The sequence below is a fragment of the Ambystoma mexicanum genome, chromosome 1p, assembly GCF_040938575.1.
Source record: "Ambystoma mexicanum isolate Mex_15411 chromosome 1p, UKY_AmexF1_1, whole genome shotgun sequence".
NCBI classification, from domain to species: Eukaryota; Metazoa; Chordata; class Amphibia; order Caudata; family Ambystomatidae; genus Ambystoma; species Ambystoma mexicanum.
This window is the reverse complement of record NC_090921.1, coordinates 385,996,560-386,018,978: the sequence shown is the minus strand read 5'-3', so window position 1 is coordinate 386,018,978 and position 22,419 is coordinate 385,996,560. Positions and strand designations below refer to the sequence as shown.

At 47.1% G+C, this 22,419-nt stretch overlaps 1 protein-coding gene across 4 annotated transcripts in view; it reads left to right on the top strand.

Moving 5' to 3' along the window:
• ARMC6 (armadillo repeat containing 6) overlaps nucleotides 1-22,419 on the top strand; it is an 817,534-nt gene that overhangs the window by 669,465 nt on the left and 125,650 nt on the right. For 3 of the 4 annotated variants that reach the window (XM_069649134.1, XM_069649136.1, XM_069649137.1), the window contains one exon: nucleotides 6,915-7,052. In XM_069649134.1, coding sequence (XP_069505235.1) covers nucleotides 6,915-7,052 — 138 coding nt within the window. Of the gene's footprint in view, nucleotides 1-6,914; nucleotides 7,053-17,938; nucleotides 18,680-22,419 lie in introns of those variants that run through there. The other variant, XM_069649135.1, reaches the window with a different exon arrangement.

Sequence of the window (22,419 nt, the reverse complement as noted above, 5' to 3'; positions counted from 1 at the left end):
TGGAGAGTTTGGTGGTGCAGGCGGCCACGGCCCCAGCGAAGCAGGCGTCGTACCCTACCATCCCTCCTGATAGGGACGACAAACGTTTTGATGGCTGGGCGAAGAAAGTGTTTTCTTCTGGTGGTATGGCGCTTCAGGCGGCCAACTCCATTTGTGCCTTGTCTCGTTTCACACACACTCTGTGGAACTGTGTTGCGTTAGCGGCTGTACATACGAACGGGATGGTTTCCTTGCTATGGTCCAGGATGGTAAGGATGCCATGTGTGAGTCCGTTCAGTCGGGTTTGGACTTAGCTGAATGCGTCCTTAGGTCCATGGCGGCGAGCACCGTGATACGCATGCCCTTTGATGGTGAACACCTTTTTGGCAGCAAGGCTGACGAGAGCCTTGAGAGGTTGCAGACCTCAAAAGCTGCAGCGAAGTCGTTGGGCGCTGCAGTTCGCCAACCTCCGCCTTTTCGTCCTAGGGGACAGCAGTGGAGGGGTGGTTCCTTTCGCTATTACTCGTCCTTCGGTAAAGCGAGAGGAGCTGGCAGTCAAAGAGGCCAACGCAGGGGTACCAGAGGTGGACGACAGGGTACCCGTGGTGCCAAGGCCGCTCGGGCAGTTGCCTCTTTGCCCTCAGGTAACGCCGCAGCCGCTCCCACTCAGTCATGAGGCCATGTCCCATGGTTCGCCGGTTGGGGGAAGGCTGGCGCAGCATCTTGTAGAGTGGCAACCCATTACTTCAGATGTGTGGGTTCTGGAGATCATAACCCATGGCTACTGTCTTCCCTTTCGGCACAGGCCTCGCGACAATCCACCGGGGAACCTCTCTTTGCAGAGTCTGGATCCGCTCCTTGCGCATGAAATTCAAGCCCTGCTGGAGAAAGGCGCCATAGAACTGGTGCCTGTAGCGGAGAGGAACAAGGGATGGTATTCCCCTTATTTTTTGATTTCGAAGAAAGACGGGGGATTGAGACCCATCATGGACTTGCGCGGTTTGAACAAACTCCTCAGGAAGGACAGGTTCAAGATGGTTACTCTCTCTCAAGTCCTCCAGGCCCTTCAGCTTCAGGACTGGTTGGTGTCACTCGACCTCAAGGATGCTTACTTCCATGTGCCGATCCATCCCAAGCACAAGAAGTACCTGAGGTTCGCGGTTGGCGATTCGCACTTTCAGTTTCGGGTCCTGCCGTTCGGATTGACCTCCGCCCCGAGGGTTTTCACCAAGCTCATGGTGGTGGTGGCAGCGCATCTCAGGCAAGGGGGGATTCACGTCTACCCCTACCTGGACGATTGGTTGATCAGGGGGAGCTCTCCCGAGCAAGTCCTGGATCATCTGTCCGTCACCTGCCACTCCCTTCACAGGCTGGGCTTCTCCCTCAATTTAAAGAAGTCCCATTTGACGCCAACACAGCGGCTCCAGTACATCGGAGCAGTGCTCGACACTTCCCTGGGGCAGTGTTTTCCTCCCCAGGTGAGGGCTCTTCACATTCAGCAGATGGTGCACAAGTTTCAGCATGCCCAGACGCTCCCAGTGTTCGAGTTCTTGAGGTTGCTCGGCCTCATGGCATCCTGCATTCTTCTGGTGCCAGAGGCTCGCCTGCGGATGAGATCTTTGCAGTGGGCACTCAAGACGCAATGGTCGCAGTCCTCCGGCAGGATGTCGGACCCGGTTCAGGTGCCACCCTCGGTCGCCCGGGACCTTCTGTGGTGGGCAGTCGAAGGCAACTTGATGAAGGGGGCTCCATTTTGGCTTCCCTGGCCGGAGGTGACTATCGTGACGGATGCATCCCTCACGGGATGGGGAGCTCATGCCAACGGACTGACAGCGGTCGTTGGTCTCCGTCGGAGTCCAGACTCCATATCAATCTGTTGGAGCTGAGGGCCGTCAGGCTAGCACTGAAGGCTTTTCTGCCGACTGTGCGAGGAAAGAGTGTCCTGATCCTGACGGACAACACAGTGGCCATGCACTACCTCAACAAAAAGGGGGGGGCAGGGTCACTTCCTCTGTGCAGGGAGGCGATGCAGCTCGAGTTCTGGGCCATCCAGCAGGAAGTTTCGATCTCGGCAGTTCATCTGGCCGGAGACGAAAACGTGACGGCGGACGCTCTGAGCAGGCAGAGCGCGATCTCTCACGAGTGGGAGTTGGCTCAGGAGATTCTCCTGGATATCTTCGCCCTTTGGGGGACCCCTCAAGTGGATCTCTTCGCCTCCAGTGTCAACCGGAAGTGCGAAAGGTTTTGCTCGCGGGAATTTCCTCCAAAAGGAGCCTTAGGAGACGCGTTCGTGGTGAAGTGGTCATTCGCGCTGCTGTAAGCGTTTCCTCCAGTCCCCGTCATCCCGCAAGTGCTGCGGAGGTTACGGAAGTTCGGTTCCCGGATGATCCTCATTGCTCCGGCGTGGGCTCGGAGGACGTGGTACCCGGACCTTCTCGACTTGTCCATCTGCCCTCCACGTCGTCTTCCCTACCGAGACGATCTGCTCTCACGGGAGGGGGGGTCAGGTTCTCCATCCAGAGGTCAGTTCCCTCAACCTTCACGCTTGGCTTCTGAAAGGTTGAGGTATAAGGATTGGGACCTCCCTGAAGACATGATGGAGGTGTTGCTTTCGGCCCGAAGGCCAGCAACAAAGTCTCTGTGCCGTTGGCGTAAGTTCTGCGACTGGTGCAGAGTTCAGAATGTGGATCCTTTTGCATGTGACATCCCCATGGTTCTGTCCTTTTTACTTTCTTTGGCCCACAGGGGCTTGCAAGTGGGTACCATTAAAGGTTACCTGGCGGCGCTGTCCATCTTTAAGCGCTCGTCTGAAGAGTGTTCTTACTTTAAAATCCCTTTAATTTCACAGTTTCTGAAAGGGCTCACTAATGTGTTCCCACTGTCACCTTTCCTGGTGCCCGGTTGGGATTTAAACCTTGTTCTTAAGTTTCTTATGGGTGCTCCGTTTGAGCCTTTACATTCTTGCCCTTTGAGGCTATTAACTCTGAAAACTGTGTTTTTAGTTGCGGTTACTTCTGCTCGCAGAGTGAGTGAGTTACAGGCACTTTCAGTTAAGCCACCCTTCACTGTATTTCACAAGGACAGGGTTGTCCTTAGAGTTTGTTCTTCTTTTCTTCCGAAGGTAGCGACGGAATTTCATTTGGCCCAGAAGGTTGTTCTTCCGGCATTCTATCTTCCTCCGCATCCTGGTAAGGAAGAGGAGAGGCTCCATAGGCTTGATCCTAGGAGAGCTTTAAGCTTTTATGTTTCACGCATGTCCCGGGTCAGAGTGGACGATCAACTCTTTATTGGTTACGCTGGAAAGCTTTTGGGGCAAGCTGTGACGAAACAGACTTTGTCTCGCTGGATTATTTTGGCCATCTCGGAGTGTTACCGCTTGGCGGGTAAGGACCCACCAGCTGGCTTGCGGGCCCATTCTACCAAGGGTATGGCTGCATCTACTGCCCTGCAGAGGGGTGTTCCTATTCGCAACATCTGTGATGCAGCCACCTGGGCTTCAGTACATACATTTGTACGTCACTATTCCCTCGATTCCATCCGAGCACAGGATCTGGCCTTTGGCAAGGCGGGCCTTTGCTCTGCTATTTGATTGGCTATTCTAAATTTTGATTCTAAATTCTTTCCCTCCTCCTTGCTCTGGTACTGCTTTGGGAGTCTGTCATAGATATGGAATACGTCGGAGGACCCAATCCCCTCGAAGAACAAGTTACTTTCTTACCTGGTAACGTTCTTTCGATGGGATGGTCCAACGACGTATTCCATATCGCTCCCGCCCTGCCTTCCCCGCAGATTTGCGATTGCAGCTTACGTTCCGTAAGGCTTTGTGTCTGACTGGCAGTTGACTAATGTTACACGTTCTGGGGGAAAAAACTACAACTGAGGCTACGGGCGTCGTGCGTCCTACTTATCACATCGGATGACGTCGGAGGAGGTCCTAGACGACGGCGCATCGACGTCATCGACGCAGGACGCAGACGCCGAAAAAAGTTTCCGAAGCAGCACAGCTGTGGTGATTACATGTCATAGATATGGAATATGTCGTCGGACCATCCCATCGAAAGAACGTTACCAGGTAAGAAAGTAACTTGTTCTTCTGGTTGTGTGCTGTAAGAAAGGCATGTTATCAACAGTAAGACCCACAAGTGACCACAGTTCAAGGGTGTTTATTGAATTTTCACAACCTAAATCTACAGATGGGAGCAAGCTACGACCATCAAATAATAATAATGCAGTCCTAATGGAGTCTTGTCAAAATAATAGGTCTTATACTGAAAAACCTATTGCCAATCCTTACAGCTAAATTACAAATAGTGTGGGGTAGTGTTCATGAAAAAGAAAGAAGTGTTCTCAAAATGATACGTCAGGATGTTCTTGGCCTCCATACCCCACGTTTTTGGATAAAAGGCTACCATGCAGTAGAAAACCATCTCCGGATCCGGAAGCACCTCAAAACCTTCCTCTTTGCCTCCGCTTTCTCTCCCTCTCTCCCCTGCTAAAATCACTGAACCTGCACTGAATCTGCAACTGGGCCACTCACCGATCTCATGTCCTGGCCCAGCCACTCTTCCTTGCACTGCCTACATGCACTACGGGACTGTCTCTGTACCCTGCAGCCCCTTTTCCCGGCACTTACCTTTGCACTTGCCACCAGCTGGCCCTATTATTTATCTCGTATTCTATTAACCATGTACCGCACTTTCCTTGCACTTGCCACCAGCTGACCCTATTATTTATCTTTTATTCTACTAACCATGTACTGCACGTCTCCTCTCCCCTTCCCCTGCACTTTTCCAAGTCCCCCTACCCTTGCACTTGCGTGATCTGAATGACATCTGGCCTAGTAGGATCGTTGTCTGTCTCCCTTTGTCCCCCCCGCCTCGTCGCGCCATGAAACACTTGTGTATAGGCGCGTTACAAATGCCATATATCATATCAAATAGGGTTAAAATGCACAGGAATTAATGAAAAAATGTAAAAACTGTTATCACTGTCACCAGTCTGTCTGAGAATCACTGCTTAAGGGTTTCCGTAAGGGCGGTGATGGTGCTACACAAACATCAATGGCAGGCAGGCTGCACTGGTAGCCTTAAGCTGACCACTGCCCCCCAAAACGATATCTGTGGCGTTTAAAAAGACCTCTCACTAACAATAAGTCGGTTCCACAAATTCAGTCAGCAGTTATATGGTGGTCACATCCAAAGGTATGGGAAACTGGAAAAAGAATTGTCCCAGAAGTAAGTAGTAATGCGCTCTGAACTAGATTGACACACTCCAGGGTGATGGGGACACACTTGAGATGAGGTCCAGAATTTGAGCCACTTTTCGGAGACATCTGAGATGGGTTTGGAAGGAGAAGAAGACGAACATCTTGGAACTAAATCTTGTTGCCCAAACGGTAGTGGGTTAGGTGATGAGGTGTTGAGGCATCTTCTACATTAAAGGTGTAACTCTCCAGCATTGGATCTTTCATATATTCCCATGCTTGAATATTCCCAGTCGTCAGACTGGGAATCCTCTATAATTTAAAATAATTATATAAATTAAATATGGCCCATAGGAAATTAATACAGAATGGTAATAATGCCTAGAGAGGCATTCACTTGTGTGAGTCCCTCCACCTCACGTTTGTCCTTTGGGACCCTAACCAATGAGGTGGCAGGCCTTAGGCTCCACCCCAAGCAGCCACCGTCAGATTTGTCACCCCAGTCGGTTGGACAGGGGAATTTACAATTTTGAATCCTTTTCTGAACGTTTTCACTAGAGGAAGTTTGTTTTACTTTTCACTGGGCTGAGGAGACTCCATTTTCTCCTCGAATCGTCAAGTGTTAGGTGCCCTCAAAGTACTTCATGGCAGATTCAGCTATGGGGACTTCTAAAGAGAAGAGGAGGTCCGGGTGCCCCCCTGCGAGAACTAACCCGGCATAATGACCTGGGAGGATAGCTCAGGTGCAACACGATCACCTTGGAAACAAGACGACGCAGAGCAACACAGGTTCGGTCTCTGGGTCCATGCTTAGAAACCTCGGGGTATCAAGCATGTTATAAATAACAGATTACAATTACAATTCTGAGAAAATGCCACAGCCACATATTAGCTCACTGTACCTTTCAAGAAGGAGGAATAACCATTTGCATATCCGTCTTTGTCCCGCCCACTTGAGCAGTCCAGCACAGAAATGCTAACCCCAGACATGTTTTTCAGCTTAATCTCGGGCCTCATCAGTGAGGTCGAGCTGTGCCTCTCTGAGCACAGTGAGCAAGGGGTCCACGTCTGGATAACCCTAGGTAATTTAGGGTAACCAACCCTAAGTTCCTTAAACCTAGAAAAAGAGGTACGCCCGACAAACAACAATGGCCATCAGTACCTTTGATTTGTGGTCAAGCCTATTGACGTGATGAAGAAGAATAAGCATGCAGAAGGATGGTTGTGGCAAATATATGCTATGAATTTAGCATGTTAAGAGACTTCAATATTTTAAAATTCAAGTAAGTCCTTTCGCAGAGGATTTCAAAAGTTATCAGTGTAGATGTGTAGTGCAGTCGATTATAAAGACCAGTCCTTCAGTGGTTTTAGAAAAGAGGGAGAGCAGGGGTGCACTGTACCTGATAGTTGAGTGGAGGGATCCTCAATTGTTTTTAGCAAAATGGTAGTTTAGGACACCTTTAACAATTAAGGCTAGCAGGAATGTATCTGCTACACAGGTGGTGAGATACATGAGCTATTTGAGTGTGGGTTCGGGGCGCATACAATCTCAAAGTACCAGAAGGGTTCAATGTGTGAAGACTAGACCAGAGGCTGAATTCTGAAAAATGGATGGTAGCAACTGAATATTGACAATCGACACTGCTTTAGTGTGATTTTCTTTTAATGATTTAATTTTTGCATGTTGTCAACCCCAGCCTTCATAAATAATGACATGAACTTTGTGTTTCAGATTTGCGAGCAGGGTTGTGCAGCCTTGTGCATGCTTGCACTGCGCAAGCCAGAGAATTGTCGAGTGATCATGGAAGGAGGTGGGGCGTTGGCAGCACTTCAGGCGATGAAGGCACACCCCAGGGAGGTGGCCGTGCAGGTATTTTCATGGTCTGCTTTACATGATATTATGCAGCTTACAACTGCAGGCTCCATATAAGTGTTGGTAGTGAATTACTATGTATAGAGAATGAGTATTTAAGGTTTTTAACATCAACCCACTTGCGTGTGTGTTTGTGCATGACAGGCTGCATTCCACGGCTTAGCTCCCACTTCCTCCTACCTTGCAGACTGCATCTCTGCTTCTCCCTCACTGGCACTGTACTTCTATACTCTAAACAATATACCTGTCCCCTGCAACACTGTATCACTTCCTCTCCTTCTCACTTTTGGCCCCACTTCCTGTAATCAAACCAATCCAGTCCACGGTACTCTATAAGGTAGAATCTCAAACTGCACCTGCTCACTATCCCTAAAATCCCCTTGAAACCCTCCCATGTCTTGAAGTAGAGTAAGATCAATATGAGAATGACACTGAGGTTTTGGTTTTAAAAGACAGAATTATTAGGGACTGTTATACAAGTGGGTCAACTATACAAAAGTTAGCACACAAGGATGGCTTCTTGGGGTCTGTAACCCTCATGCTGGAGATCCCTTCCCCACATATGTCATTTTTGGGGAAGAATTTCTCTTTACCAATTTCCTGTTTAGGTTTCTTAATTTGTACCGTGTTCCCGGTACCCTAAGGCTTAAGGGTGCATAGATTTCTATGGGACACCCTTTATTTTTGCTTTGTTGTGAGACTGCTGACCTTACCTTTGGGAGCTAAGTAAAGCCTTGTGCTTTACGTCCCTTGACTTTTTGCTTATTCGTATGGTTAACTTATCAGTCGCTAAGACTATCAGCACTGCAAGACTGTCTCCCTTATCATTTATCCTTATCAATTTTTCTGGTGGGGGTTTTTGGTTACAAATGCAATGTGTCCAGAATGGGCTGGTGGCAGCAGATATTTTTCTACCATGTTTTGAACTTTTTCCTTGTGTACTTTTGCAATTCTAGCAAATGGTTACTAAAAGTTACTACACTCTAAAATGGCCTTGTCATGAGATGTTTCCCTGTCCTTTGCCCATATTGTTCTTTGGCCTTCTTCCTACCCTCTCGGGTCTGTAATTGCCATATATCGCATACTCTTTTGCACGGAATGTTCTGCTTTCCAGGGTGAAGTGTGTGTGTGTGTGTGTGTGTGTGTGTGTGTGGTGGGAGCGCTTCAATTTGATAAGCTGAACAAAGTCTGGAAAAGATTTAGTCAAGATTTAAATGGTTCTAATTTTAAGGTAGCTGCGCAGCGTTAAGTCTCCGTATTCTTAAACTGTATCATTAATACTGGGAAACAGAATGATTTTACAACGTGAGGAGATTCATAATTGTTTGAGCATGAACTCCCTCGAACCTGTGTGAGGATAGTTAAGCTTGAAGTGATGCAGAGCTTTTTAAGTGATTTTTAGCAGTGTGTTCGTGTGAACGCTAAGTACATGTTCGTTTACCAAAAGACGTTTGTTTACAGTGAAAACGTACTCCTGTTGCGTTCATATCCTTTTTGGTGAGCGCGTGGGAGGAAAGGAGCGAAGGCTGTGCTACGCAGTTCCAACTGGATTGCTAGCGGCGGTGGCAGTGAGTTGGAAGCCTAAAACTGATCTTTACGATCTTCCGACAAGGCATTTACTGTGCACTCACCTCTGCTTGAAATTCACTGCTCTGCCTGATCTCAAGAATACCCTTGCTGATGCTTCGGCCACTGGGCCGGTGAGAACAGCCAGTCACGACCCCTGTTTGCGGATCCATGCCTACTGAGCCTTCAGAAGTGTCCCTAGACCATCCAGTGGACTGACCAGTTCCCTCCTGGGCTACCTCGCTGCAGCCGTCTGTTCCGGGTGCATCCTTGGAACTTTGAGGATCTTCAGCTTGTGCGCAAGATGCCTGCTCCTGCATTTTTTGCCTTCTTGTCCCAAAGGAAGCTGTGCAGTACCTGCTCCTATGTTCGCCCATTGATTATCGCATGTTGCCGCCTGATTATGATGACTCTTGTTGCAACCCGCCACCTTTGCTCCATTGGAGGTGTCCTGAGGTCGCCTGCCCCACAGAATTGATTTCCTCGCAAGAGTGTTCAGCTGCACTGTGCCTAGAACCGTAATACAGGTACAGCGACCAAACGAAACTAAAGCCTGCGTTCGAAATCGACCTCTGCACCCATGTCCCCATGTCCCCATGGCCTCCCTCGACTGGGCCAAGCACAAAAGAACGTGTTCCTAACGGAATCCAGAACCTCAGCAGTGGTCTCTGGAGAAATCTGAGTAAGGGGAGTAAGTTAACACTCCCGTTTCTTCCCGCCCCCCCCCATACTTCTGAAGTACTCCTCCTATCTCTCTCTTGCCTGACTCAGATATGTGGTGGTCTAGTCTAGGATTCCCCTCCTAAACCTTCCTTAGTGTAGTGAGACTGAGAGCTCTTACCTGAACTTTCCCTAATGTTTGGGAACTGTGAATCGCAACCACTGGCATCGTCCAACACGTAATAAACCTACCTGAAAAATATATCTTTTGAAACTTATGTTTTAAGGGCACTAGGCCCCAATCAATCTTAGGGATGGACTTAAGTAATAGAACCTGTTTTAGTGTTGCTCTAAGTGTTCTTACTGTGTTTTATGCATCTGTCTACTTACCTGGATTGCACTGGTTTTGAATCCGATGCATTTCCATCTTCTCGTGAGTAAATATATTTGTGATGCTTGTGAATCTGCTTAGAATCACATGCTGCGCATATAGTCGGCCATCTAGTGGTATTCGTACAGTATTGCATCTTGTCTTTCGAGGATCGAAAGGAGACGTCGACATGGGCGTGGTTGTAACACTATCCCTAACGTGACGTGTAGTGTACCCAAAATCCCTTACGCATCTGTCTCTCAGATCGTTTTTATCCGCCCAGCTATCTGGTCGCCCTATGCAGAGCTCATGCATTGCAAAGTTATAACTTTATTATCTACGACCGTTGGTCGTTTGGTTTTCGACCCCTCATCAACTACTACTTCTGGACCCTACGCTGAAGATGCCCGCAGATTTCAGCAACTGGTGCTTCGGTCGACGCTGCCGACCGCATGGCCTCGGCCCTCTGGCCAGACCTATACAGTAGGGAGAGTGGGGCCCCGGGGTTTGATTCATTTTAGAATGCATTTCCTTTTTTCCCCCCTCTTTTCCCTTCTGGTCTTGCTGCTGCCGCCCTTTACCTCAACTATGGAGAGGACTCCCTTTAAGTTTTGCGCATCCTGCAACGACAAATACCTGTGGAAGGACACTCACCGAAAGTGTAACAAGTGTCTGCCTCGTGATCACGACGAGCGATCCTGCCAACTTTTTTGTCCAATGACGCTAAAAGATCGGCAGGCAAAACGGTGGGCGGCCTATGCCATGCAGGCCGAGAGTGGTTCCCCCATCGGCGGAGGCGCCTCGAGTGACGGGGATTGAAGCGGCAGCCATGGCTCAGATGTGGAGGCCATTGACCTATCCGCTGAACCATTAGGTTCCCAGATGCCCGGCCCCGACAGGCACACCACCGGTGCTGCTATGGGGAGACAACATCCCGGCGACAGGGGCACATCCACACCATAAAAAGAAAAGTGCACAACCCCACGAGCTTCCTCGACAGATTAGTCGAGGAAGCAACAGACGCCAATGGGCCCGTCGAATGTTTCAACGACGCGCACTGATCGTCATGATCGGCCGCCTCCCCTTACCCCCCAGCAACCATCGACATGGCATGCGTCCGGGCATTCAACCCATAAGGGCGCGTCTACTAAACACTAGAGCACTGATGCGCCTTCTAAGAGCACGTCAGCCTCAAGGGTTTTGGCGACGCAGCAAACCTCGACAAAGCCTACAGGGATGTTGAAAACACTCCCCGACCCACCAGAGCTATGTGAGGGTCTCGCGCCCATTTTTCAGCGGCAAATAAATCTTAAGACTCTCCAAACATCGAGAGGAGTGCTTAGAAGGGTAACTGCCCCTCTCCAAAGCTATGACTGACAAATTTCGACGACCTAAGGACCCCTGTCCTCCAGGAGAACCCTTCCCCTGCCCCCTCCAGGCCCCTCTGGTTCATCCCTATGGACAAACTTTCAAAGTTTGTTGACTTCTCTGAGAAATGTATTACCCCAAAAAGACCTAGGGAGGAGGATTCTTGCCCTACTCTTTCAAAAGTCCAAAAGCTTCCCAGTCAATTTCCACAGGAGGCCGTTTTAGAATTCTCACAACCTGAAGAAGTCTATGAGGACCCCTATAATCGGGAAGAAAATCGTTTTGAGGAGACACCAGACCAGTGCCCAGACTGTGGTGATGAACAGCCGGTAGGGGGAAGCACCATGGCTTTCCCCAACTACTACTCCAGATCCAGACGCCTTTGTCTAGACCCTCCCTTCTCGCCTCCTCAGAGGCCAGCTCCACCCATTCATGATAGAGGATAAGCACTATCAGTTCAAGGTCCTTCCCCTCAGCATTGCCTCAGGCCCAAGGGTGTTTACAAAGGTGCTGGTAGTAGTAGCGGTTTACCTGCGCAGGCAGTCCATTCCAGTCTATCCTTACCTCGATGACTGGCTAATTACACAGGCTTTATATGAAATATGCCTATCAAATACCCAAAAGACAGTAGATCTCCTCTTCAGTATAGGATTATCAATCAATGAAAAGAAATCCAGCCTGGACCCCAGCCAAGTCGAGCAATTTCCCGGGGCTCTAATTTGGACCAAAGACTGGCTTGTTTTCCCCTCCAACGAGAGGGTTCAAAACATGCTGGTCCAGATCCCTCACTATGTAGCCAATCGCAAGGTGACTGTATGCAAAGCCATGCGACTGTTTAGGATGCTTACCTCCTGCATTTATCTAGTTCCACACGCAAGTATGGGCATGCACCCCATGCAAGAGTGCCTCAACTGCCAATGGTGTTATACAAACAAGGAACTGACCATATCCCATCAAAAATATTACTCTTTTTACACACACTGTTTTTTCGTGTGGTGCTCTACAAACAAAGGCTGAAAACTAGTACGCCTATAAAACAATAAATGTTGAACCCAAATGCTCTGGATATCTAATTAATTTGATATCTCAGGCTACCCCGGAGCATCGAGTGTTACTACCTTGGAGCAAAAGAAAATATATAGAGAAAACTGCTGTGATAGCTTAGTGGCTATTTTTAATTATACAGTTATTGTTTAACAAATAAACATGATCTCCCAAAGGAGCATTTACAAAAAAATGGTACTTTCAAAAATCGAAACCATAATCATTAAAATGCACAGTGAATTACATCAAATACTATGGAACATACATTCTGGTATTTGACAAGAAATAAACATTTTCAAACAAAAAACCATCCACACAATGTGTGATTAAATCCAGTCTATATGATGAGTTGAAAAAACAAAATAAGGAAAATAAAACAACAAAAAGCAAAATCCCAACACATCCTGATTTTGTGTGATAGGGCAAAGCAACCAAATGCGACCCCCACCAGAGTCTGATGTATTGGTGGCCTCGGCCAAAGGACCGATTGTCAGGTCCTTGGGTTTGGAGCCCAGGGCATGTGTGGTTCCAAACTAATGCCAGAGGTCAGGTCCTCCTGATGACTTGGAGGGTCAACTGGTGGGAGTTTATCAAGAGACCAATCCTAGGTCAACGTCGGTGGTTATATTCCTGCTGATTTGAAAAATGGGCCGTATAGCAATTACGTGTCCAATAAGACGTTTCGGCGGGCAGTGAAGGCTACCTTCATCTGGACCTGCGGATGTCGCTCTACATGGGAAAACAGAGCAAAGGAAAGAAATCAGAAGGGGAGAGAGGGTAAGAACAAATCACCCCCAACATCTCATCAGTCTATGCATGCCTAACAATGGTAGAGCACGTGAAGCACTAGTATTAAAAAAGGGGAGGGTTCGAAAAAGAAGCAGACATTAAGCTTTAAAAGGTTGCCAAAAGGAGAGAACATTTGGCACCTGTAGGCTGGCATTACCCACCTGAACAGAGAAGAGGGGAAAAGTAGAAAAAAGCTCCAATGGTCAGGGTGACCAAGGAGAGGGCCCGTGCCAAATTAGCACAGGTACTGTATGGAACCGTGGTTCCAAAAGGCTGGTGCCTCCATGGGGTCCCGGAACCAGTCGAGCAGAGGGTGAGTTAGAGACCCGATGTATCAAAGCTGGGAGGCCTATCAAGAGAATACAAGAAACAGAGAAAAAAGGGATCAGAAAGAACTGAAGTATCTCTAAACTGCATCCCTGCAGGTCAAATAATGTGTAGCACCGAAAAATAGCAGGAAGGCAACACTTACTACAGACATGTTGTGATTCATGTCAGGATCCGGTGTGTGCGTCAATCAGTCAAACCTTGTACTTGCAGGTAAGTGGATCGTTCCAAAAAAGAAATCAAAGTGTAGCTGGAGATCCTACAGCAGGAGCAGACCAAAATTTTGAAGTGAATACAAGGCTGCTGGCGATAGCTATATGAATGCTAACATAATTGAGAAAGTAGTGGCTCAAACAAAGTGTTGACCACATCCATGGAAAGGAAAAGGGCTGTGGTCCCAGGGACTAGGATAGATAAGGAGAGGGAAGGGGCATGTTGACTCAGTAGGGGGGAAGCAGGGTGACCCCATTAAAGAGGAAAATGCTAGAGCCCTAGCGGTAAGGTGCCTACCCGTCTTCAAACAGCGTGTGGAATGAAGCCGTCGCTGTGAAGAAATCTCAAAGATGCGCGCCGGTCCGCATCCCGTGTCGCAAGTGAGCGGTGCACAGTGAGAAACACTGCTAGAAATGCTAAAGCGCGCATGATTCGCTTGAATGTAAGGGGAGAGCGCGCATGCGCGGGTGTAAAGACACCGGACCCGTAAGTGCGGGTACCGCGCATGTGCGGAAACAGAACCACGGGCGCATGCGCATGGCACAGTGCCGTAGTGTTCTAGTCGAGCGCATGCGTCCCGAGGGGCAGCGCCCATGCTGGCATACGAGTCAAGCCCGGAAAGAAGTGAGGGAGGAAAAGAAGAGGGGTGGGGGGGGGAAAGGGGGGAAAGGAGAGAAACTACGACAGCTGCCACGAAATGGTCAGTAGAGCAGAAGGTGGCTCCAGTATAAAGCCAAGGGGAATCACCGAGGACAGAAAGAGAGGGTGTGTGCTCAACTGGGTACATGAAACTGGTGAGTGCCTGGTGTGAAGAACTAATCAGGGCGCTGGATCTGTGCAAGCAGAATCACAATGTAGTGGAAAATCCACTTTCTTAAAAAACAAACACCATACATAAAAGAGGCTTCTGGTAGTTTAACAAGGTTTGTATCAGAAATGATCAACATAATACAAATTCAAAATTACAAAGGAGTCTCACGTTATCAGGTCACAGTTGGTACACATGTTAATGAATTCAATCATGCAATAAGTATCAGTGAACAAGAGGTCGGAGACACATATCAACAACAGCACATGGGTACATTAGGAACCAATCCAAATCAAGGAGAGGGGAGGAAAAGGAGTCAGGGAGTGGTGTGGGTCATGCGTGTAGTGGAGTGGCCTCACTGAAGGCCCTGACCCCATACATCCACACCCTGTATGTTTAGTCACAGAGAATCCAAACGGACAAGATCAACATTGTATATCAACACTAAGGTCTATAATCCACAACATTGGCCTCATTCAGTCCGTGTTTCACGGTATCGAGTTTGAAAACCCACCAGGCTTCCTTGTGGTTCAGTGTATTAGCAGTGTTGGTGTTGCCTTGGACCATATCCACCACCCACCATTTCATGTCATCATGACTATGTTAGTATTCCACATAATGACCAACTAATGGGGATGTGTGAGTTCTACATCTGATTCGTGAGCGATGTTCCACTATTCTTTTGTGCACCGGTCGGCTTGTCTGGCCCACATATTTAAGTCCACATGGGCATTCGATAAGGTAAATCACGTTCTGGCTTTTGCAGTTAGAAAAGTGGCGGAACACCCACTGTTTCCCTGCGATGGCGAAACTTTTGAGTTTGATGGTGAACCTGCATATGGAGCAGTTGCCACATGGGTGGTGCCCAGTTAGATTCCGTAGATTCCAGAGTGTGTTTCGTGAGGTAGCGCTGGTAAATCTGGCCTTGGTAAGGTGTTCTTTGAGATTTTTGGAGCGTTTCAAAGCCATTCGGGGGAATGGTTCGTGTTCCAGATTTAGTTGGACTAACGGCCAGAATTTTCTGATGGCCTGTTTTATTTGTGTAGTTGCCTGGCAGAAGGTGGTAACACAAGTCATTTTAACCTCCTCTTCTGATCTGGGTTTAGGTTGTAGTAGGACCTCCCGGGGGGTATTCAAGGCTCTCTTGTAGTTGTTCTTCACCAGTTTACTGGGATACCCTCGGTCTAAAAGGCGTTCCTTGAGTTCAAATCCATGTTGGCGAAAGTCGTTTTTATCTGTGCAATTCCTCCTCAAGCGGAGGAATTGCCCATATGGTAAGTTGTCCCTCAGATTGCGTGGGTGTGAGCTGGTATAATGCAATAATGTGTTTCTATCTGTCTGTTTCTTGTATAATGAACAAGACAGCGAACCTTCCTTCTCGCTGATTTTTAGGTCCAAGAAGTTGATATTGGATGGACTAGATTCAAGAGAGAATGATATAGACGGGTGACACGAATTGAGCCACTGTTGAAAGTTAAGAAGAGAATCCAAACTGCCTTCCCACAAGAAAATTATATCGTCTATGTATCTTTTCCAGTGGCTGATGTTGTTAAGAAATGGGTTCTCAGTATCCAATATGAAGCTTCTTTCGAACTCTGCCATAAAAATGATGGCAAGGCTCGGGGCAAAGGCAGCCCCCATGGCCGTGCCGCTAGTTTGCAAGTAGAAGCGTTCGTTGAAACAGAAAAAGTTCTTGGTCAATGCTAGTTCCAAAAGTTCAATTATGAAATTTGTCGGAACCCTTCTTTGTGTCATGTGGTGGGTCAAATGTGCTCGCATGCATTCAATTGCCTCAGTCTGCGGGATGCTCGTATATAGCGATGTAATGTCCATTGTAGCGATGCGGCTAATCATTGGGTTATGTAATTGGCCTTCAAAGCATTCAATGGTGGCCATTGTGTCCCTTAAATACGTAGGTGTCTTCTGGCTGAGGGGTTTCAAGAAAAAATCTATGAATTTGCATAGGGGTTCAAGAATCGAGCCGCATCCAGATACAATCGGTCTACCCGGTGGGTTCTGTGCATCTTTGTGTATCTTGGGTAGAGCGTAGAAGGCAGGGATACGTCCTTCTGAGGTGTTCAAAAATGCTTCTTCCTTTTTGGTAATCCATTGGTGTTCCAAGGCAAACGTAGTGGCCTCCTGTATCAGATGTTTGATTTCCAATGTCGGATCTTTCCTGAGTTTCTTATAATTTGTATCATCGTCCAAGAGGGAATTAACCATGATCAAATATTGGTCTTTGCTCTGTATCACAATTCCCCCGCCCTTATCAGCTGATTTTATCACAATCCCTGTGTTGGCTGCCAGGTTCTTGAGGGCTTGTCGTTCCTCATTCGACAAATTGTGTCGGTGTACAGGTGTCTTGGCTCGTATTTTCTGAACCTCTTGTAACACACATTTCTCAAATGTGATGATGGCCGGGGCCACTTCAGCTTCAGTAGGACAAAATGTGGATTTTGGACGGAAACCGGTATCTGATTCTTGTTCAGAATCATCTGTGTCTTGGAAAAAGGATTTTAGGCGAATTTTGCGAAAAAAATGTCTTAGTTCACAATCCATGTTGTACCAATTCGTTGGATTGGTAGGGACAAAAGAGAGTCCTTTAGAAAGGACGTCAATTTCTCCCTTTGTCAGATTCACCCCAGAGATGTTAAATATAGGGATCGTGTTGCAAACAGATTCTAGTACCTCCGTTGTGATCTCTTCCTGCCCCTCGGTTGTCTCCAATTGGGGAACCCAAAGGGGGGCATTGGGGGCGGAGGGGGGCCCCAGTGTCCGCCTCTGGGGCCCCCATACCCTAAAAAAGGCGGTTGCATCGGGTATGGTCCAGGATATGGAAAGTTACCATGAGCTGGAGGTTGATTGCTTTTATCAGAGTCAGAGCTGGAGGTGTCTGCTTCCCCCCTACTGAGTCAACATGCCCCTTCCCTCTCCTTATCTATCCTAGTCCCTGGGACCACAGCCCTTTTCCTTTCCATGGATGTGGTCAACACTTTGTTTGAGCCACTACTTTCTCAATTATGTTAGCATTCATATAGCTATCGCCAGCAGCCTTGTATTCACTTCAAAATTTTGGTCTGCTCCTGCTGTAGGATCTCCAGCTACACTTTGATTTCTTTTTTGGAACGATCCACTTACCTGCAAGTACAAGGTTTGACTGATTGACGCACACACCGGATCCTGACATGAATCACAACATGTCTGTAGTAAGTGTTGCCTTCCTGCTATTTTTCGGTGCTACACATTATTTGACCTGCAGGGATGCAGTTTAGAGATACTTCAGTTCTTTCTGATCCCTTTTTTCTCTGTTTCTTGTATTCTCATGATAGGCCTCCCAGCTTTGATACATCGGGTCTCTAACTCACCCTCTGCTCGACTGGTTCCGGGACCCCATGGAGGCACCAGCCTTTTGGAACCACGGTTCCATACAGTACCTGTGCTAATTTGGCACGGGCCCTCTCCTTGGTCACCCTGACCATTGGAGCTTTTTTCTACTTTCCCCCTCTTCTCTGTTCAGGTGGGTAATGCCAGCCTACAGGTGCCAAATGTTCTCTCCTTTTGGCAACCTTTTAAAGCTTAATGTCTGCTTCTTTTTCGAACCCTCCCCTTTTTTAATACTAGTGCTTCACGTGCTCTACCATTGTTAGGCATGCATAGACTGATGAGATGTTGGGGGTGATTTGTTCTTACCCTCTCTCCCCTTCTGATTTCTTTCCTTTGCTCTGTTTTCCCATGTAGAGCGACATCCGCAGGTCCAGATGAAGGTAGCCTTCACTGCCCGCCGAAACGTCTTATTGGACACGTAATTGCTATACGGCCCATTTTTCAAATCAGCAGGAATATAACCACCGACGTTGACCTAGGATTGGTCTCTTGATAAACTCCCACCAGTTGACCCTCCAAGTCATCAGGAGGACCTGACCTCTGGCATTAGTTTGGAACCACACATGCCCTGGGCTCCAAACCCAAGGACCTGACAATCGGTCCTTTGGCCGAGGCCACCAATACATCAGACTCTGGTGGGGGTCGCATTTGGTTGCTTTGCCCTATCACACAAAATCAGGATGTGTTGGGATTTTGCTTTTTGTTGTTTTATTTTCCTTATTTTGTTTTTTCAACTCATCATATAGACTGTGGATTTAATCACACATTGTGTGGATGGTTTTTTGTTTGAAAATGTTTATTTCTTGTCAAATACCAGAATGTATGTTCCATAGTATTTGATGTAATTCACTGTGCATTTTAATGATTATGGTTTCGATTTTTGAAAGTACCATTTTTTTGTAAATGCTCCTTTGGGAGATCATGTTTATTTGTTAAACAATAACTGTATAATTAAAAATAGCCACTAAGCTATCACAGCAGTTTTCTCTATATATTTTCTTTTGCTCCAAGGTAGTAACACTCGATGCTCCGGGGTAGCCTGAGATATCAAATTAATTAGATATCCAGAGCATTTGGGTTCAACATTTATTGTTTTATAGGCGTACTAGTTTTCAGCCTTTGTTTGTAGAGCACCACACGAAAAAACAGTGTGTGTAAAAAGAGTAATATTTTTGATGGGATATGGTCAGTTCCTTGTTTGTATAACAGCAGTTTTGATGCCCTTAACCTGACCTTCCCAATACTTAGGGTTTTCCCTCCAGTTTACTACTTCAACTGCCAATCTAGTGGTTGTCTCGGCATCCCTCGTTCTCTCTGCAGTGGTGGTTGAGGGAAGAGGGAAAACCTCTTGCAGGGGAAGACCTTTCCCACCCCCGCAGTACAAGCTACTCTCACCACGGACTCATCCCTCATGGGGTGGGGTGCTCACCTCCTTCATCACACGGCGCACAGCGTTTGGTCCCCAGCAGTAGCATCCAACCACATAAACCTGCTGGAATTGTTTGCAGTGTTCAAAGCCCTGAAGGCTTTTCAGACACAATTGCAGGGAAAGACAGTACTGGTCTTAACGGGCAGCACCACAGCCATGCATTACCTCAACAAACAGGGGGCACACACTCTCCAGGGCTATCCGAACTGTCTCAGAAAATATGGAAGTGGGCTCTCAAACACAAGTTGTTCCTCCTGTCGCAACACGTTCAAGGGGAACTCAATCCTCTAGAGGACGTGCTCAGCAGAAACTAACATCTACCCACAGAGTACGAATGGTGATTACAGGAGACATCGTCTCCAACCTCTTTGCAGACTGGGGCTTCACAGAGATCGACTTGTTTGCAACTCTAGAGAACGGCCATTGCCCAGATTACGCCTTCAGGTACCCGCAGAACTGTTCCAAGGGGAATGGACTCTAGATAACATGGTCAGGGAAATTTGTCTACGCTTTTCCCCCCCTGAGTCCTCAACTGAACAAGGAACAGGAATCGGTCACCATGATTCTGGCGGCCCCGATGTGGGCCTGCCAACCCTGGTTCTCTCATCTGATGGCAATGTCAGTCTCCCCTGCGAGGAAGCTGCCATGCCCGTACAACATGTTGTCACAAGACAACAAGGAAAAACTACATCCATGCCCGCAAACTCTCATTTTAGCGGTCTGGCTCCAGAGGTCATAGATTTCAGACACCTCCAACTTCCTCAAATACTTAGAGAAGCAAGAAAGCCCAACACCAGACATTGCTACTCCAACAAATAGAAACGCTTGTAGCCTGGTGCAGTACTAAAAGCATCAATCCAATTGAATGCTCACCAACACATATGGTCCTGTACCTAACTCACTTGCTCGATACAGGCTTGGTTTTCAATTCCTTAAAAGTCCACTTAGCGGCACTTTTGGCTTACACCATGTCTCATAAAAGGGTTTCATGGTGGAAAATTCCAGTCGTCAAGGCTTTCATGGAGGGGGTTAAAAGACTTCATCCTCCAATCTCCAACCCATTTCCTGGATGGGACCTGAATGTGGTATTAACTAGACTAATGGGATCTCCATTTGAACCTATGCATAAGGCGAGCCTTAAGGCTCTCACTTACAAAACCGCTTTCCAGGTGGCAGTCACTTCAATAAGAAGAGTTAGTGAACTGCAGGCTCTTTCAATCCTAGACCCATTTGTAATGATTCACAAAGATAAGGTGGTCCTGCACACTCGCACACGATTTGCGCCTACATTTATTTCAATGTTCCATGCCAACTAATCAATAGAACTACCCACCTTTTTCCAGAACCCCACTAACGTGGCGGAAATAAGTCTCCACACGCTTAATGTGAGGAGAGCAGTCATCTACTATCTGGAAAGGACAAGACCACTTAAAAAGACAAACCAGTTTTCTGTTTCATTGGCAGCTGATAGAGAAGGGGAATCCTGACTCTAAATCAGCGATTTCAAAGTGGATTGTGAACTGAATCACACTGTGTTACACTATTGCCAAGAGAGACCTGCCCTTCAAGCCTAAAGCACACTCTACACGGGGCACTGGGCTTTCCATAGCATTCATTGCAAATGTTCCTCTTCAGTCCATTTGCAAAGCAGCAACTTGGAGTTCTGCACGCACCTTTACAAAACACTACTGCTTGGATACACATTCTCAGTCTGATTCTTACGTGGTACAAGCGGTACTAAGACCTCTCTTTACTACTGTTCCTTCACACATCCCATCACCATCTCTGGGTACTGCTTGCTAGTCTATGCACAGCATGATATTCTAAACCGATTCACAAGCATCAGAAGACATGCATTACTTCCCGTAACAGCATTTCTGATGATTGTAACTACTTAGATTCACATGTGCCCACCTTCCTCCCCCCTTGGAGTAAAAGGAACATAGACATCTTACTCCTTTCTCTCTCTGTACTCATTCACGGCAGAAAAAAACGCAATCAGAGGGACCTCGATGCGTGATGGATTTTGGGTAGACTCGCATGTCGACGTCCCCTTTTGATCCTCGAAAGACAAGATGCGATACTCTGCAATTACCACTAGATGTCTGACTATATGCACAGCATGTGAATCTAAGAAGATACAATCATCAGAGATGCTATTGTAAGAAATGCATGTCATGTGCATTTAATAGTAAGTGTTTGACAATATTTGTCAAGGTTCCTTTGCTTGGTGTGTATTTTAAAGGCCTAATAAATCATTGTATATGTTTGTACTTATCTGTCTAGCAGAAATGATTGTGTTGCTCTCGGTCGACTCATTGTAGCCCTAGACCACTCACACACCTCCTAAGTGTAAACCTTACCGCTCTGCTACCTACCTTGATTGGGTTTGGCTTCAGTGTCTTTCCTGTTCACCATAATAGTTTGGCCTCTCAAAATTCAGCCCCATTGTTGATTTTTAAAGTCCTACTCAAGTCATCATTTCTGTCACTTGCAGTCTTGGGATAATGTGCCCTTACACTTCATTCTTGGTTCTTTGTTCTGTAGATTCAGGCCTTTTTGCTTCTCATCCTTCGGTCCTGGGCAACCACTTGTCAAGGTCTTGTGGCCCCATGTGCACTGGCACGTTAGGCCAGGACAACTGCATAGCAGCAGGACAAGAGGCTGAGTTTCCACCAAGAGGAAGGCACCTGAGCTTCACTACAGGTTTGATCTGGGTGCTTTCTCTACCTCCATGTGTTAGTGTTCTGGCCTCACAATGGTAGTGTGATTGAGCATTTCGTTTTTATTCTAGGAACGGAATGGTCTTAAAGTACAGCTTACACACATCAGCACACAGTAAAGGAATCTCCTCATAAAATACTCTTTAAAAAAAATATATATATATTTTGCATTAATCTACAATACAGGTAAATAACCAGCTATAAATCTAAAAAGCAGTAAACTGTCTCTAATAGACGCACACTAACAATTTAAAACAGGCAGGCAACAGTGTTTTAAGGTAAGGCACTTTTAAGTACTTTGTTACTGTTTCGAAGCATTGGAAAGTTTGGGATCTTTACAATGTGTGAAGAGGCTGGAAGAGACTAAATACATTGGAATGGTGCTGGGTGACCCCTCCACTCTGCTCCTTCTTTACCACTCTTTCTTTCCCTTCTTTTCTTATTTCAAAGAAATGTTTTTATTGGATTTTCATTAAACTATGCATATTCCGATAATATGGTTCGTAAGTAGTAGTAACCCCAAACACAATATGTGTGAAACCTCCCCGGGCCCCTCCCAGACACAGGATAATTGCCACATACATTCTAAAACACATCTGATCAAGCGTAAGCAAAATGAAATGGTCCTTAGCACCACATCCATCAGGGCATTTCCATCGGGTCCAACTGTGTATCCTCGAATA